This window comes from Oryctolagus cuniculus, chromosome 5 (assembly GCF_051225735.1).
Source record: "Oryctolagus cuniculus isolate XC-2025 breed Fujian yellow rabbit chromosome 5, ASM5122573v1, whole genome shotgun sequence".
Classification (NCBI taxonomy): domain Eukaryota; kingdom Metazoa; phylum Chordata; class Mammalia; order Lagomorpha; family Leporidae; genus Oryctolagus; species Oryctolagus cuniculus.
Window position 1 is genome coordinate 113829527 of NC_142871.1, and position 13609 is coordinate 113843135.

Here is a 13609-nt window from a genome sequence, read left to right on the forward strand (position 1 = left end):
TTGCAGACTTACCATGTGTTAAAGTGAGAACTCCATTCTCAGAACAAATAACTCACATACTACAAAAGGAGACTATGGCAGATTCCAGAAGTACAGTGTGAGTATTGTCCTAACTCACCTTGACTTCCTTTAGTGGAATTATTAAGCAAAATTCTTTGTTAAAAATGGTAAAATCAGGCACTTTAAATAGTACAGGACACAGGATGTATTATAAATTGAGACTTAACCAAACAAAATTGAAACATTTGGTTCCAAAAGCACAGGAGATATGAAAAAGAGGGGGAAATTCACATATTTCAACTAATGAGAGGGAAGAAGGAAAAATACCTTAAGTGATAATTTATTTAGTTGTATAATTAGATTCAAATCATATTTATAACTATTAATTCATTTCTTCATATGATTAAAGTTTTAGCCTCTGCTTCCAAGACATTTTTTTGGTGGTAAAATTTTAAGAGATCACCAAGTACATTTTTATATATTGTCCATATAAGGCACATATTTTAGTTCAATCCACCAATCTACTAAAATCAGGTATAGTATTTGGTGATAATTTTTATACTTTAAGAGAGTGGTTTACATAAATGATAAGTGGTACAATTTTGCTACCAACTGCTTGGATTTACAAGCCAGCCTTTTACTAGCTATGTGATGTTTGTCAAGTTACTTATCTCTCTATGGTTCTGATTCTCTTATTAAAAGTACCTACATGGGGCCAGTGCTGTGAGTTAGTGGAAAAGCTGCTTCCTGTGGTGCCGGGCGCCAGCATCCCATATGGGCACCAGTTTTTGTACCAGCTGATCCACTTAGGTTTCAAAGCCCTGCTAATGGCCTGAGAAAGCAGGGGAGAATGGTTTATGCACTTGGTCCCCTGCAACCAAGTGAGACCCAGAAGAAACTCTTGGCTTTGGGTTGGTGTGGGGAGCAACTGGGAGCAACTCGGACTAGACTAAGTTACTGGAATTAAGACTTATTCTATGCATCTGCTCTCCCACAATATGGCGCTGGGAGAGGAGGAAACAGCTTCTACGCAGCTGCCTCCAGTTCAACCAATAAACTGTAGGAGCTGCTCCTGATTGGAGGAGAGCAGCGTACTCGGCGTGTGGGTAGCAGAGTTGGGATTGGTGGAAGAGGACTATAAAGGAGGAGAGAGACAACATGCACCAGGAACATCTATCTGAAGGAACACCTGTGCAGCCCCCGAGAGAGCCGGCCGGCGGTGTGCCGCTCCCCTGAGGAAGTGGGGAAAGTGGCAGGGGGAACCGCCCCTCCACGGAGGTGGAGGGACGGTAGCCAACCCGGGAAGAACCAGCAGCAAACCCGGGGAGGGCCGAGCAGACGAAAGAACAGCGCAGGGTCCTGTGTCGTTCCTCCACGAAGACGGGGAGCGACAGGTTGGCCCAAGCTGCAGCCATTTGGGTAGTGAACCAGCAGATGGAAGATTCCAGCCCACCCTCAACTTCCCTTTCAAATAAATAAATAAATCTTTGAAAAAAAAAAAAGTACCTTCATCATGTGATTGTTAATAGGATTAAAATGAGTTAATATATGAAGAATTGTTAGGACAGTCCTTAACACATGGGACTCAATTTTAATCGATAAGTTTAAGTTAAATGTAGGTTTTACTGTTATTATTGTTTCGATGAATTTCCCAAGAAGCTTGAAAGCAGATAATGTGTATTTTTATGACAGGATTCCAAAAAGTTCATAGAAAATACATATTATGAAAAAAGTATAGATGGATTGCAAAATGCACCAAAATAAACATTTTAATATAATTTTGTATGAATTTTAAGTACCCTGTTATTTCAAAGTCTATAAATTATGTTTGTATAGATACAAAACTTTGGTTATTAGACTATGCTCTCTTTAGTATTTTGTGGTAAGATAGAAACTAATCAAATGAGGGTTTAAAGTAAATCATATTGCTTGAAGACATAGGCTCTAAAAATAAACATTTATAAATTTTGGTTTGTGATCATTTTTACTTTAGCTAGAAATAGGAGGGTACTTCAACATTTTGTGGAAAAATTTAATTAAACTTATTTTGGTGCAAAATCATTTTGAAATCCATGTATAATTTTAACATAATATACATTTCTATGAACTTTATGAAGACCCCTCATATTACTACTGCTATAGTCAATTAAAATGGAGACTTGGAAAAAATTAAGTTCTGCTGGCTTGAATTTGTGAAATAAAAAGAAGTAAAATGACATTTGAATGCTGCAAGATATAGGATTAATCTTAATTTAAATGACTTTCTTCTGAATACTAAAGTTTACTTAACAACAATAAATGATTCTCTTAATATTTAAAGGATTATTATAAAATAATATCTTATGATATCCATGGTCTGATAAGCACAGGTATGATTGTCAAGATATAAGCTGAAGAGTCAAACAGTTTGAGCTGATCTTTAAATATCTGCCTGGGGATTCTGGTCTTGGAGGGATTTCAATAGTTCAATGAACAGCACTAAGGAAATAAAGAAATCTGCTTGCCTGGAGAGGTTTTCAATTTGTAGGAAGTCTTTTCTATAAGATTTAAAAAATTGAAATCATGGAAATCATTGAAACCTAAAATGATCAATGGTTTTTACGGATTTAAATCTTGCTTCTTGTGATTTCAACAAGGCATGACAATTTAAAATGCGTGCTCTGAAGTCAGGTTGTTTAGATTTGATTTCTGACTTTCTTGCTAACAGCCATATGTTGTTAGTAATTTAGTCAACTTCTCTATGCTCAGATTATCTCACCTTTAAAATAAAAATCACAGGGCTTTTTTCATGAACTGGATAATATTGACTTACAATACTTACAATGATGCCTAATGTGTGATAAATAATAAATGTTAGTTATCATCATAGCGAGGTTAGCTATTGCCTACCTTGCTGGCATCCCATAAAGGCACTGCTTGAAGTCCCAACTGCTCCACTTCCTATCCATTTTCTTGGCAATGTGCCTGGGAAAGCAGCAGAAGATGGCTCACATGTTTGACCCTCTGCAACCACATGGGAGACCTGGAGGAACCTCCTGGCTCTTGGCTTTGGCCTGGTACAGCCCTATCTGTTGGGGCCATTTGAAGAGTGAACCAGCCAATGGAAGATCTCTCTTTCTTTCTGTCTCTCCTTCTCTCTGTGTGTAACTCTACCTTAAAAAAAAAAAAGTATAGGATAGTCCCAACAACAAAGAATTACCAGACCCAAATGTTAACAGTCTTCATGTTGGGGCCGGCACTGTGGAGCAGTGGGTTAATGCCCTGGCCTGAATTTCCAGCATTCCATATGGGCTCCGATTTGAGACCCAGCTGCTCCACTTCTGATCCAGCTCTCTGCTATGGCCTGGGAAATCAGTAGATGATGGCCCAGGTCCTTGGTCCTTGGGCCTCTGCACCCACATGGGAGACCCTGAAAAAGCTCCTGGCTGTTGGCTTCGGATTGGTGCAGTTCCGGACATTGTGGCCAATTGTGGAGAGAACCTTCGGATGGAAGACCTCTCTATCTCTCTCTGCCTCTCCTTTCTCTGTGTAACTCTGACTTTCAAATAAATAAATAAAATCTTTAAAAAAATAGTCTTCATACTGAGAAACTCTAATTTGAGTGATTCTATAATGGAAGATGAAATTTAAAGGCAAGTAAACATTTTAAAATGTTGCAATTAATCCTGATTAATCTATCAACTATATATGTTATAAGCTTCTGTTAAGCAAACTATGAATTATCAAGGATCAGAAATATTCATAATAACAGGGCAGGGAAAATTTTCTGAAGGGATACTAATCAAGTCAATAAAAGTGTTCCTACAATATGAGGGAGACAGGTGAAATAGATGATATCAGGATAGAAATTAAGTAGAAAGAGAAGAATCTAGGAACTATTACTTTAGGCCACCTCCTCCTGACTTCTCTTCTCTTAGATTTCTGGCATGGATTATAAATTTGTGGTTAATTCAAATCTTAATTCAATGGGTGAAAAGTTATCCAAATATCAAGTAGAAGCTTTTGAAAGTTAAAAAATTCTTATTTTACTAACAAATACTTATAGCTTATTGTCTTGCAAAGTAAGGATTTCACCTTGATACATTTCCATTTGTGAAGCTGAGGGAAATTTGAGGCTAGCAAAATGTAGGGCATTGAGTTATGCCAGTAACCAAAGAACTTTTATGACTTTCTGCCCTTGCAATGTTCAATTAAATTGTTCTTGGAGTGATGGTATTCTAGTAAGAAATTGACTCCATTTTTCAATCAATTTTTAATGAATTCTTTAGAGAAGTGTGCTTCCAAGTGAAATCTGGGAAACTTTTGGCAAGAACATTTCTCTTTCCCTGATGGAAAAATTTCTTAAATGGTAGAGTAAAACTTCATTAGTTCAGGAAACAAAACAAAACAAAACAAAACCATATGAAATATGGGAAAATATACTAATGAGTATGCCAGACCACAGAAGGGAAAAGAATGAAAAGAAAAAAAAAGAGTGATCAGGAACTCAAATTTTGTAATTCCTAACAGATACTTGGATGTTTTGATAAACACATAACCATAATAAACACGTGGCATTAATGGTTTATGGAAAGAGAAATCTCGAAAATTGTGATCAAGATGAAGTTCCCTGCAAATTTTTATTGGAGACCTAGAACTGAAACCCTCCAAAAGACAGAACACAAATAGCTTATAAATTTATTAAAAGAGTTCTTTAAAGTTATATTGTTCCCATGAGGTGTAATTACAGCATCATCAGACTTGAAATGATCTTGGTTTCACATTCAGAGACACGACTTGTTCCTCTATATTCTGTAGAAATCTCACAAAGAATCATTAAAAAACTAAGTTTAAGTCTTAGCTTGAAAGAATCCCCTTTGGAAAAAGTTTAAGATCTCTGAGCAAGGGTTTCCTTTCCTAAAAGATGTCTTGAGGAGCAAATGACTGTGCATTTGAAGAACTTCTTTTTTTTATTCATTCTTGGAAATCATAGGGTGAAAAAAGAAGAGTAAAGGCTTTAACAGACAGGGATTTGAATCCTCTTCTTACATTTGCTTTTTACCTTAGGATAGTTATTCAAGGCCCCCAAAGTCTCAGTTTCTTCATCTATTAAATGGGGATGATAATTTATACACACAGTTAAAATATCCAGAGAATTGCTTAATAGGTTTGGGCACTTAACAAATTCCATCTTTTCTCCTTTGTCCATGGAGACCATATATACCACATGCTAAAACACTAAAGCTATATATAAAAGTCTAAGTTGCAAAATATATTCTTTAAAATAAAGCTCTTTAGGATTTCTGATAGACTTATGTGTTCATGCTCATCTGTGGCAAAATTAAAAATGGTAATTTTTACCTATAATACCCACAATAAAACTATCATGGAAATAAAATCTTCATTAAATAAAATACTTCTATAAAAATTTTATTTGAACATTCTTTTCATGTCTTGTTAGTTTTTGGCATTAAAGGAGGCTGGCATTAATCTTCTCTCTTCTGCTCTGTCTTCCTTTCATTATCCTCTCAAGAGTCTTCTCTTATTATCATAGCTAAATGAGGAGTTTACTGCCTTCCCTTCTCCAGTACTGAACATATATTATCACCTGGCACTTATCAACATAGTTCCTTTCAATGAATAGTTGAGAAGCATTAGATTGCACTATTACCCTAGAAATTTCTTTCATTAAAGACTTCTTCATATTCATTTGTTATATAATTAATTACTCAAAAACATTTGATCAATGTGCAAATTCTGCTGTGGTAATGGTTTGTGTTCACATCCTACAACTTTGGAATTTAATCTCTTACATCCCTCTATTTAAAAGGCATCGTCCAAATTTCCTTTTTTCCCTAAAGAAACTTTATTTAATGAGTAATAAATTTCATAAGTACAACTTTAGCAATATAGTGATTCTTCCCATCATACCTGCCCTCCCACTCCACTTGCAACTCACCTCCTCCTCCCTCTCCCATTCCGAGTCTTATTCTCCATTAAGAAAAAAAAAATGTGACAAGGGCTGTTCAAGTCATTGCTTCTCAAAATGTCAATATTTCATTTTGAAAAAATTATTATTCTTTAGATGCCACCACTTTAGATGTCAGGCCTTTAAAGCCAAAAACATATATCTTCTATATTTTTATATTTATTTCTTCCATTAGTCTTTTGAGTGTCAAATTAAGAAAAATGTCTACTGGATCAAGCAAATGTTATATAGAAGTCATGAAATTTAGGTTTTACAGATTTTATATATTAAGCAATGTCTCATATACATTCCTAAAGAACATATTTGAATTGACAAAAGGAAAAAGATGGAAAGCTAAGAATAATTGAGCATCTATTATAAGTATATGCAATGTAAAAACTATTTTATACTTGTCATCAATGCATATTTGTTTTCTTACTCGATAGAACTTAATACAGATTCAAAGAATGATATGGGCCATGAATAAGAGTTAATACAATTAATCTGTTAAAGTCACATTTACTATAACTCACCAAATTTTATCAACTGAATGATAAAAATATTTTCTAAACACAATTGATTTTTAGTTAAGTAGAATGGGAAGATACTTTTATATCTATCAGCAAAAATTATGTGCACTGCAACCATGTAAAGAAATAAAAAAGTTAATGTTTGTATTTTATTTTGCTGCATACTTGGCAAAGCTAATGCTTTGGAGCTTGACTTCAGAATCAGTGAGAAAATGAATAGATTCCTTCATCTGGAAAAATGTGGTTTATGGCCTCACTCTGGTTTCAGTATTTAGTGCCAGGTATCCATCACCTGGAGTGGAATATTATCTTGGTAAAATAGAACTTATTAATTATTCTCAAAAGAATACTCTGTCAGAACAGTGCTATTGTTAATGGAACTTTGATTTATTCGCCAAGTGCCAAGAATGTTTCCAAATATTCTGTTATCCTTCCCATCAGTTTAGGTTAGCCAGACATAGCATATGTGAGAAGTTATCTACATTTTTGAGCAATAAAACTGTGATGATGAAAGCTCTGCTTCCCTGTAGGTATCATCTAGTATTGGGAACCAAGTTTTTCTTGTTCTTTCCTTTTTATTGTGTAAGACTGGAGCACATTACTCCTGTGATACTTGCCAAAATTCTATGGCACTCTTGTTTAAGATTCACCATATGAGTCTTTGATCCCTACCCCTAGGTATCTTGGCTACCTGCCAGTTCTGTACTTATTGTTTAAATAATTTTGTTTTTGTTCTCTTTTCTGATTCTATCCATGTGGTCAGCATGAAGATTCTTAAATAATAATTTCTAGGACCAAAGAGAATCTCAAGATATTAACCTTTTACAACTGCACCTTTCTCATGCAAGTACTTGCCACATAAGCGGACTGACAGTCTACCTAGTTTCAAGGTGACAATTCTCTGGAACACAAACCCTTCTTTATTTTATTTTTGAGAGCACTTAAAACATAGGTAAAGCATAATCCTGTAATTTTCTGTGCCAATTTCACACATAAAAGAGATGAGAAGGATTATATAGTTTCTGTCCAGTTTTCTTGTTTGTGGATTAGTCAAGACATCAGAACAGCATTTTAGGATTCTCAGGCTCTCTGCCTTAAGGAATAGGAAATATAAAATGCACTCAAATTGTGGAATAAACCCAATAGTCAAAAATCTTGTAAGTAAATCTAGAGGAATGAGTTGATCTGAAATATCCCCCCACCTCCCCTCAAATAATGAAATCAGGAACATACCCAGAGGCTGAATGCCCCTGCCAAGATGCTAACAGGAAGTTACAGGCCATGGCAGCCAGAGATTTTAAGGCCATGTGAGGACAGGTGGCTAATTGAGCCATGAACATGAAATATTGGTCATAAAATGGTGCTCCATATGTGCAAGAGAGAAGCTCACCTGGATCTGTGAGTAGGAAATACGCCCCTGCAAGAAAACGGAATGCAAGGGCCATCCATGACTTTATGGTCAGATTCATAATCTCCTATGGTATGCTAAGATAAGATGTTAACATAAAATAAATCTTAGTGCTGTCAAACCAAACTCATTAATAAATCCTGGAGAGACAAAAGTGAAGCCATCCTTTAGGGATCTTTTAAATAACTTGGAAAAGAGTCTTGGGCTGCTGGGGCAACAAAATCTCTTCATCAAGCGAATTGCCAACCACACAAAGAAATATTGTACATTTGAAGCAAAACATCTTTATCACGTCCATCTGTCTCCATTTCCCCATAATTCCACTGGTAATACTCATTCTTTTTCAACACGGCATAAGCAATTCTCCAACCTCCAGGATTTGTTCAAAGTCCTCCTTGTCTTATATATTTTCTTTCTACAATGGTTATTTATTTATTTATTTATTTATTTATTTATTTTTACTGTAAACTGTCAATACAACTCAATGAGGACAGAGGTCCTGCATGGGGAGTTAGTGCACAGTGACTGTCCTTAACAATTAACATTCTTAGGTATGACGTCAGGGTATAATTTAATTTATTCAATTTGTGAATCAAATTTCACCCCCTCTAATGTTTAGTCAAATACCAGACCCTTTCTTTTAACCAGGTGAGGAGGCAGTCGTGAACGTCAGCACCAAGAGCTCCGCGCAGCGCAGAAAACGCGCCTGCCCCAGTGTCCTCCGGCTCTGTTAGGTTCCTCGCCTCTCCCAGTTCCCGGCATTCCCCGCGACCGCCGCAGGTGCCTCCAGGAGCCAGTACCCTGGGCGCGTCCCGCTCCCTGCCTCACTCCGCACCGCTGCCGTGCGCATCGCAGGGACCGCGCGCTCCAGAGCTGGCAGCTCCTCCGCGCGGTGCCCACCGCGCATTCTCCTCCAGGGTCCCTCCCGTCGCCGCCGGCCGCCCCAGGCCCCGCCATGGGGAACGTTCCGTCCGCGGTGAAGCACTGCCTCAGCTACCAGCAGCTTCTCCGGGAGCATCTCTGGATCGGGGATTCAGTGGCAGGGGCGCTCGACCCCGCGCAGGTACCACCTCGCGGCCCAGGGTGCCCCATCCTCTTGCCCTCTGCCAGGCGGCCTCTCTCTCATCAATCTCCTGGTGCCCTCTCTCCGCTTTTTTTGTCACCTCGGTGCTCCAAGGCCCTTTCTGCTGCTGTTTTGTCTTTTTAGGCCGCACTGCTTAAAAGGTCCCCTGTCCTGTCTCTGTGCAGGCAAAGTGTAGAATCGCTCCTACAGATCAGATCCAGGAAATCCTTACCTGTGACCATTCGCAAGTCTCCTAAGGAAAAAGGTTTCTTTCTGTGTGATTTTCTTGGAAAGGGTGTTTTATGTATCCATAGCCATTCCTTCAAGAATAGTGCTCTTATTCTCAGTTTCCTTCTTGTATGTATTGTGTAACAAAGAGGACGGATTTGTCAGTGCGAAGCAGCAAAAAGGCAAAAAGCTGACATAGTAGGCTGGGAACACATCGGTGGGATGAAATTATTCATCTGATTATTAATTGTCCCTAATAAGGTATTTATGCTTCAACAAACTTGAACACACTTGAAAAAAAATTATAAATAACAGTGTTTTAGACTGAAATTTATTCTCACATTATTCCTGAAAGCCCGTTGCAAAAACAATGGGAAACTTAATACTATCCATATACTTATGATTTAATGCACTCTCAACCAAAAGTATCAGATAAAGGAAAAAATATATATGAAGAAATTTACTTTTCCCTTGAAAATATTTAAAAGTTAACAAAATAATAAGTAACAGTGATATTATAATAATGTCAAAGAATGAACAAAGGGGAGGACATCAGGAGGGCTCAGCTTTTTTTAAATTGAAAGTGCTGGATGTATAACTACTTATTCCTGATATGTCTTGAGGACAACATAGTAACTTATAATAATTTACTATATGAGCATAACTTAATAATATGTGGTTTTAAATCAACTGTTCTAATATTGGGTGTTCATTTTCTTGTTAGGCATCCTCAGTTCAGTGTAGCAATATGCAAAATTGTAATCTAAGCTATACAAATTGAATATCTGCATTTGTGGACTTTTTCCAAATTAATTATTTAGTTTAATTAATCTATTTGAGAGTCATAGAAATAGAAAAAAACAGAGAGAGCTGCCATCTGCTGGTTCATTCACCAGAGGTAGGAACTCAATCCAGGTCTCCCATGTGGGTGGCAGGAAACCAATCACTTACACCATCATCATGGTCTCTCAATGTCTACATTAGCAAGGAGCTGTAGGCAGGGAATTGAGCCTTGTATTGAACCCACAAACTCTGGTGTGGGACATGGACATCTTAATGACTAGGCCTAAATGCTTGCCACTAGTGGACTCCTTATAAGAGATTTTAGTCCTACGGCTTCAAAGAAGGCCAGGGTCATTTAACTTACAACCTCTTGATGAGAATGGTAGATGAGGGATGGTACCTGTTATCTTCCACTATATTGATGTGTCTATTTTTCCTACTTTTTTTAAAGATTTATTTATTTGAGAGGTAGAGTTATAGGCAGAGAGAAGGAGAGACAGAGAGAAAGGTCTTCCAGCTGCTGGTTCACTCCATAAAGGCCACAACAGTTGGAGCTGGGCTGATCTGAAGCCAGGAGCCAGGTGCCAGGAGCCTCTTCTGGGTCTCCCACATGGGTGCAGGGCTCAAGGACTTGGACCATTCTCTGCTGCTTCCTCAGGCTATAGCAGAGAGCTGGATCAGAAGAGGAGAAACTGGGATTTGAACTGGTGGCCATATGGGATGCCAACGCCACCGGTGGCAGCTTTAACCACAGTGCTGCACCCCTACATTCTGTTTTGAACTTCCTGCTGTAAATTACCTTTTAACAGCTTTGACTTTCATGTTCAGTCTGTTATATAATCAGGAACACCAACTTTTATCTTCCAAATCTGAGATTTTTGATGACTTTTGTTGCTGGCTGATAATTGTTTCTCTCTCTTGGTGTTCTGATTTACACATATTTGGGCTTTGAGAACAGTATTAGAGGATAGACTTCTAGAGAACTACAGAGGGTTAGCTACTTTTCCTTTTTAAGATATGGAAGCAGAGTAATGAAAATTACTAGGATTACTGATCAAAGAATGTCAGGAATTGGTTTTGGAGACATGCCTCACTCTATTGAAGACTTTTTACTCATTCTAGAGAAATAGCCACACCTTCCCTGGATATTACCCTTATATGCCACAATTGTTGTGCCTGGGCATAATTCTTAATAGTGTTAATCCTGTAGAATTGTTATTTTTTATGATTTAGCTTATTTAAAATCACAAGGACCTTTGGTTCTTTGAAATGTATCCCCTTCCTGAACACACATTTGCTACATTCAGTCCTACTTCTGAGGTTACTCTGTCAGGCTGAGTGTCCTTTATCTGTCTGGTAAATGTCTGAGTTCCTCCTGTCTGTACCCCTAGACCATATCATCAGCATTTGCAAATTCAATTACTATTTGTGTACCACTGTCACCTAGATTTGTATTCCTGTTTCTTTTGGATTCAGTCTCAATGTCCCAACTCAATTGTTATCATCACCTGGATTTCTCAAAAGCAACTCAAACTTAATACTTTCAAATTCGCATTTCTGTCTACTCCTTCTAGTCCTGGACCTTCTTCAGTGTTTCCTATTTCAGGGAGTACTTCACAATCAGTTTAGTTCTTCAAGCCACTAACAAACAGCTCCATCCTTTTGTTACCCTTCATCCAAAGTGTCACTGAGTCCTACCAGTTTACTTCTACAATTTCCTTCCGATTCATTCATTTTTCTAACTTCTCTGCTACTACCAACTTAAAAATAGCATTAGGGGCTGACATTGTGGTGTGGCAGGTAGGGCGGCAGCCTGCAGTGCCAGCATCCCATGTGGGCGCTGGTTCGAGTCCTGGCTGCTCCTGTTCCGATCCAGCTCTCTGATGTGTCCTGGGCAAGCAGTGGAAATCCCGCTACAGGGATATACTTGGCTCCCTTGAGACATCGCCCCATGCCAGTGAAGGGTTATCTCGTCACCTCATGTCAGCAGGAAGTAGCTCTAAAGACAGTTCATTGTTCTCTACCCCTCCTAGACTTTTGGAACTAATGTAACCCTTACAACTCCTGCTTTATGAAAAACAAAAGGCGGAAATGCTAATAAAATGGCGCAGTCTTATCTAAGGCACAATCTGCACCCTGATATCATCCTAGGCTCTAGCTCCGGCTGCCATTGCTGGAAGCCAGGTGGCCACATGGCCCAACCACCGGTGTGAGCCCCACCCCCATCCTGATGGGATTCACTGCTCCTACTTCCCTGCCCGTCCCCTGGCAAAGTTTTAAAAGGAGCTATTCCTGAACACATGGCGCTCGCGCTCTCTCTCTCTCTCTCTCTCTCCCTTCTTCGCCCCTTCCAGTCTGTCGGGTTTCCCACAATAAACTCTTCCCTTTAAAAAAAAGAAAATGGTCCGAGTCCTTGGGACGCTGTATCCGTGTGGGAGACCTGGAAGAAGCTTCTGGCTTCAGATCGGTGCAGCTCTGGCCATTGCGGCCATCTGGGGAGTGAAGCAGCAAATGAAAGATCTCTCTCTCTCTCTCCCTCTCTCTCTCTCTCCCCTCTCTCTGTCTCTCTCTCTCTCTCTCTGCCTCTACCTCTTTGTGGCTCTGCCTTTCAAATAAATAAATAAATAAATAAATCTTTTTAAAAAATAGCATTTTATCTTATATGGAGCACTGGTCTGTTGCAGGAGTCTTGCTATTCTCCTTCAACTATATTCCTCTTCAACTCACTGTCTAGATAACTAGTTGGAAGATATTTATTTAAAATACAATTATGCAATTTCTGTTTCACAACCATCAGCAAATTCCCATTTCTTTTAACAATGGACACCAAAACTTAAGTTGTATTCTTTGAAGCCTCAAATAATCTTTTCATTATATTCCATCTGCTGGTTCATTCCCCAAATGCCTGCAATATCTAGAGCTCTAGTCCAGGCCACAGCCAAGAACCCAGAATTCCATCCTGGTTTCCTTCTTGAGTGGCAGGGATCAATATACGTGAGCCATTATTTGCAGTCTCCTAGGATGTATTAGTAGGAAAATGGATCAGAAGCAGAAGAGACACTGGCACTCAGGTATGGGACACAGGCATTGCAAGCAGCAGTTTGACCCACTGTGCCATAGCATTCACTCCAGTATTTATCTTTGTGATTATTTAATGTTTAATCCCTTGTCAGACATAGGCTTAAGGGAAAGGAAGAAGTCCACCACAGGGGTCTCAGCATCAAAGTGTTTGATTAGGTCTTGATGGTTGGTAAGTTCTTGCTGAAGGATCAACAGAATGAATGTTTACCCTTGTATGGTATATGTTTCATGCTTTTGAGGACCATGAAATTTTTCTTTTTAGCATATATTCAGAGTTCAAAACAACAACACATTGTAAAGCCATGGTAAGTATTTGTTAAATGAATGCAGAAATCACCGAGAATGAGGACATGTCATCAATAGAGCTGGACTCAGTACCAGTACATGAATATTATTACTGTTTGTCTTGTGCATTGGTGGAGTGATGAGTTGAACATGGATTCTTGGGGCTTGAAGAGACAGATGTGCGCTTACCTAACTCTCCATTGCTGAATCTGGCAGGGACAATTAACAAATAGGACTGCTCCTGTAATAAGGAAGTAAGAGGCTTGCTGTTGGAACAGACAGAA

At 38.6% G+C, this 13609-nt stretch overlaps 1 protein-coding gene across 9 annotated transcripts in view; it reads left to right on the forward strand.

Moving 5' to 3' along the window:
* HMGCLL1 (3-hydroxy-3-methylglutaryl-CoA lyase like 1) overlaps positions 1–13609 on the forward strand; it is a 276884-nt gene that overhangs the window by 107514 nt on the left and 155761 nt on the right. For 2 of the 9 annotated variants that reach the window (XM_008263066.5, XM_089333103.1), the window contains exon 1: positions 8620–8948. The exons of 2 other annotated variants lie outside the window; for them this stretch is intronic. In XM_008263066.5, coding sequence (XP_008261288.1) covers positions 8841–8948 — 108 coding nt within the window. In that variant the 5' untranslated portion in view covers positions 8620–8840. Of the gene's footprint in view, positions 1–8524; positions 8949–13609 lie in introns of those variants that run through there. 5 more of the 9 variants (XM_002714514.6, XM_089333104.1, XM_051854632.3 and 2 more) reach the window with 5 other exon arrangements.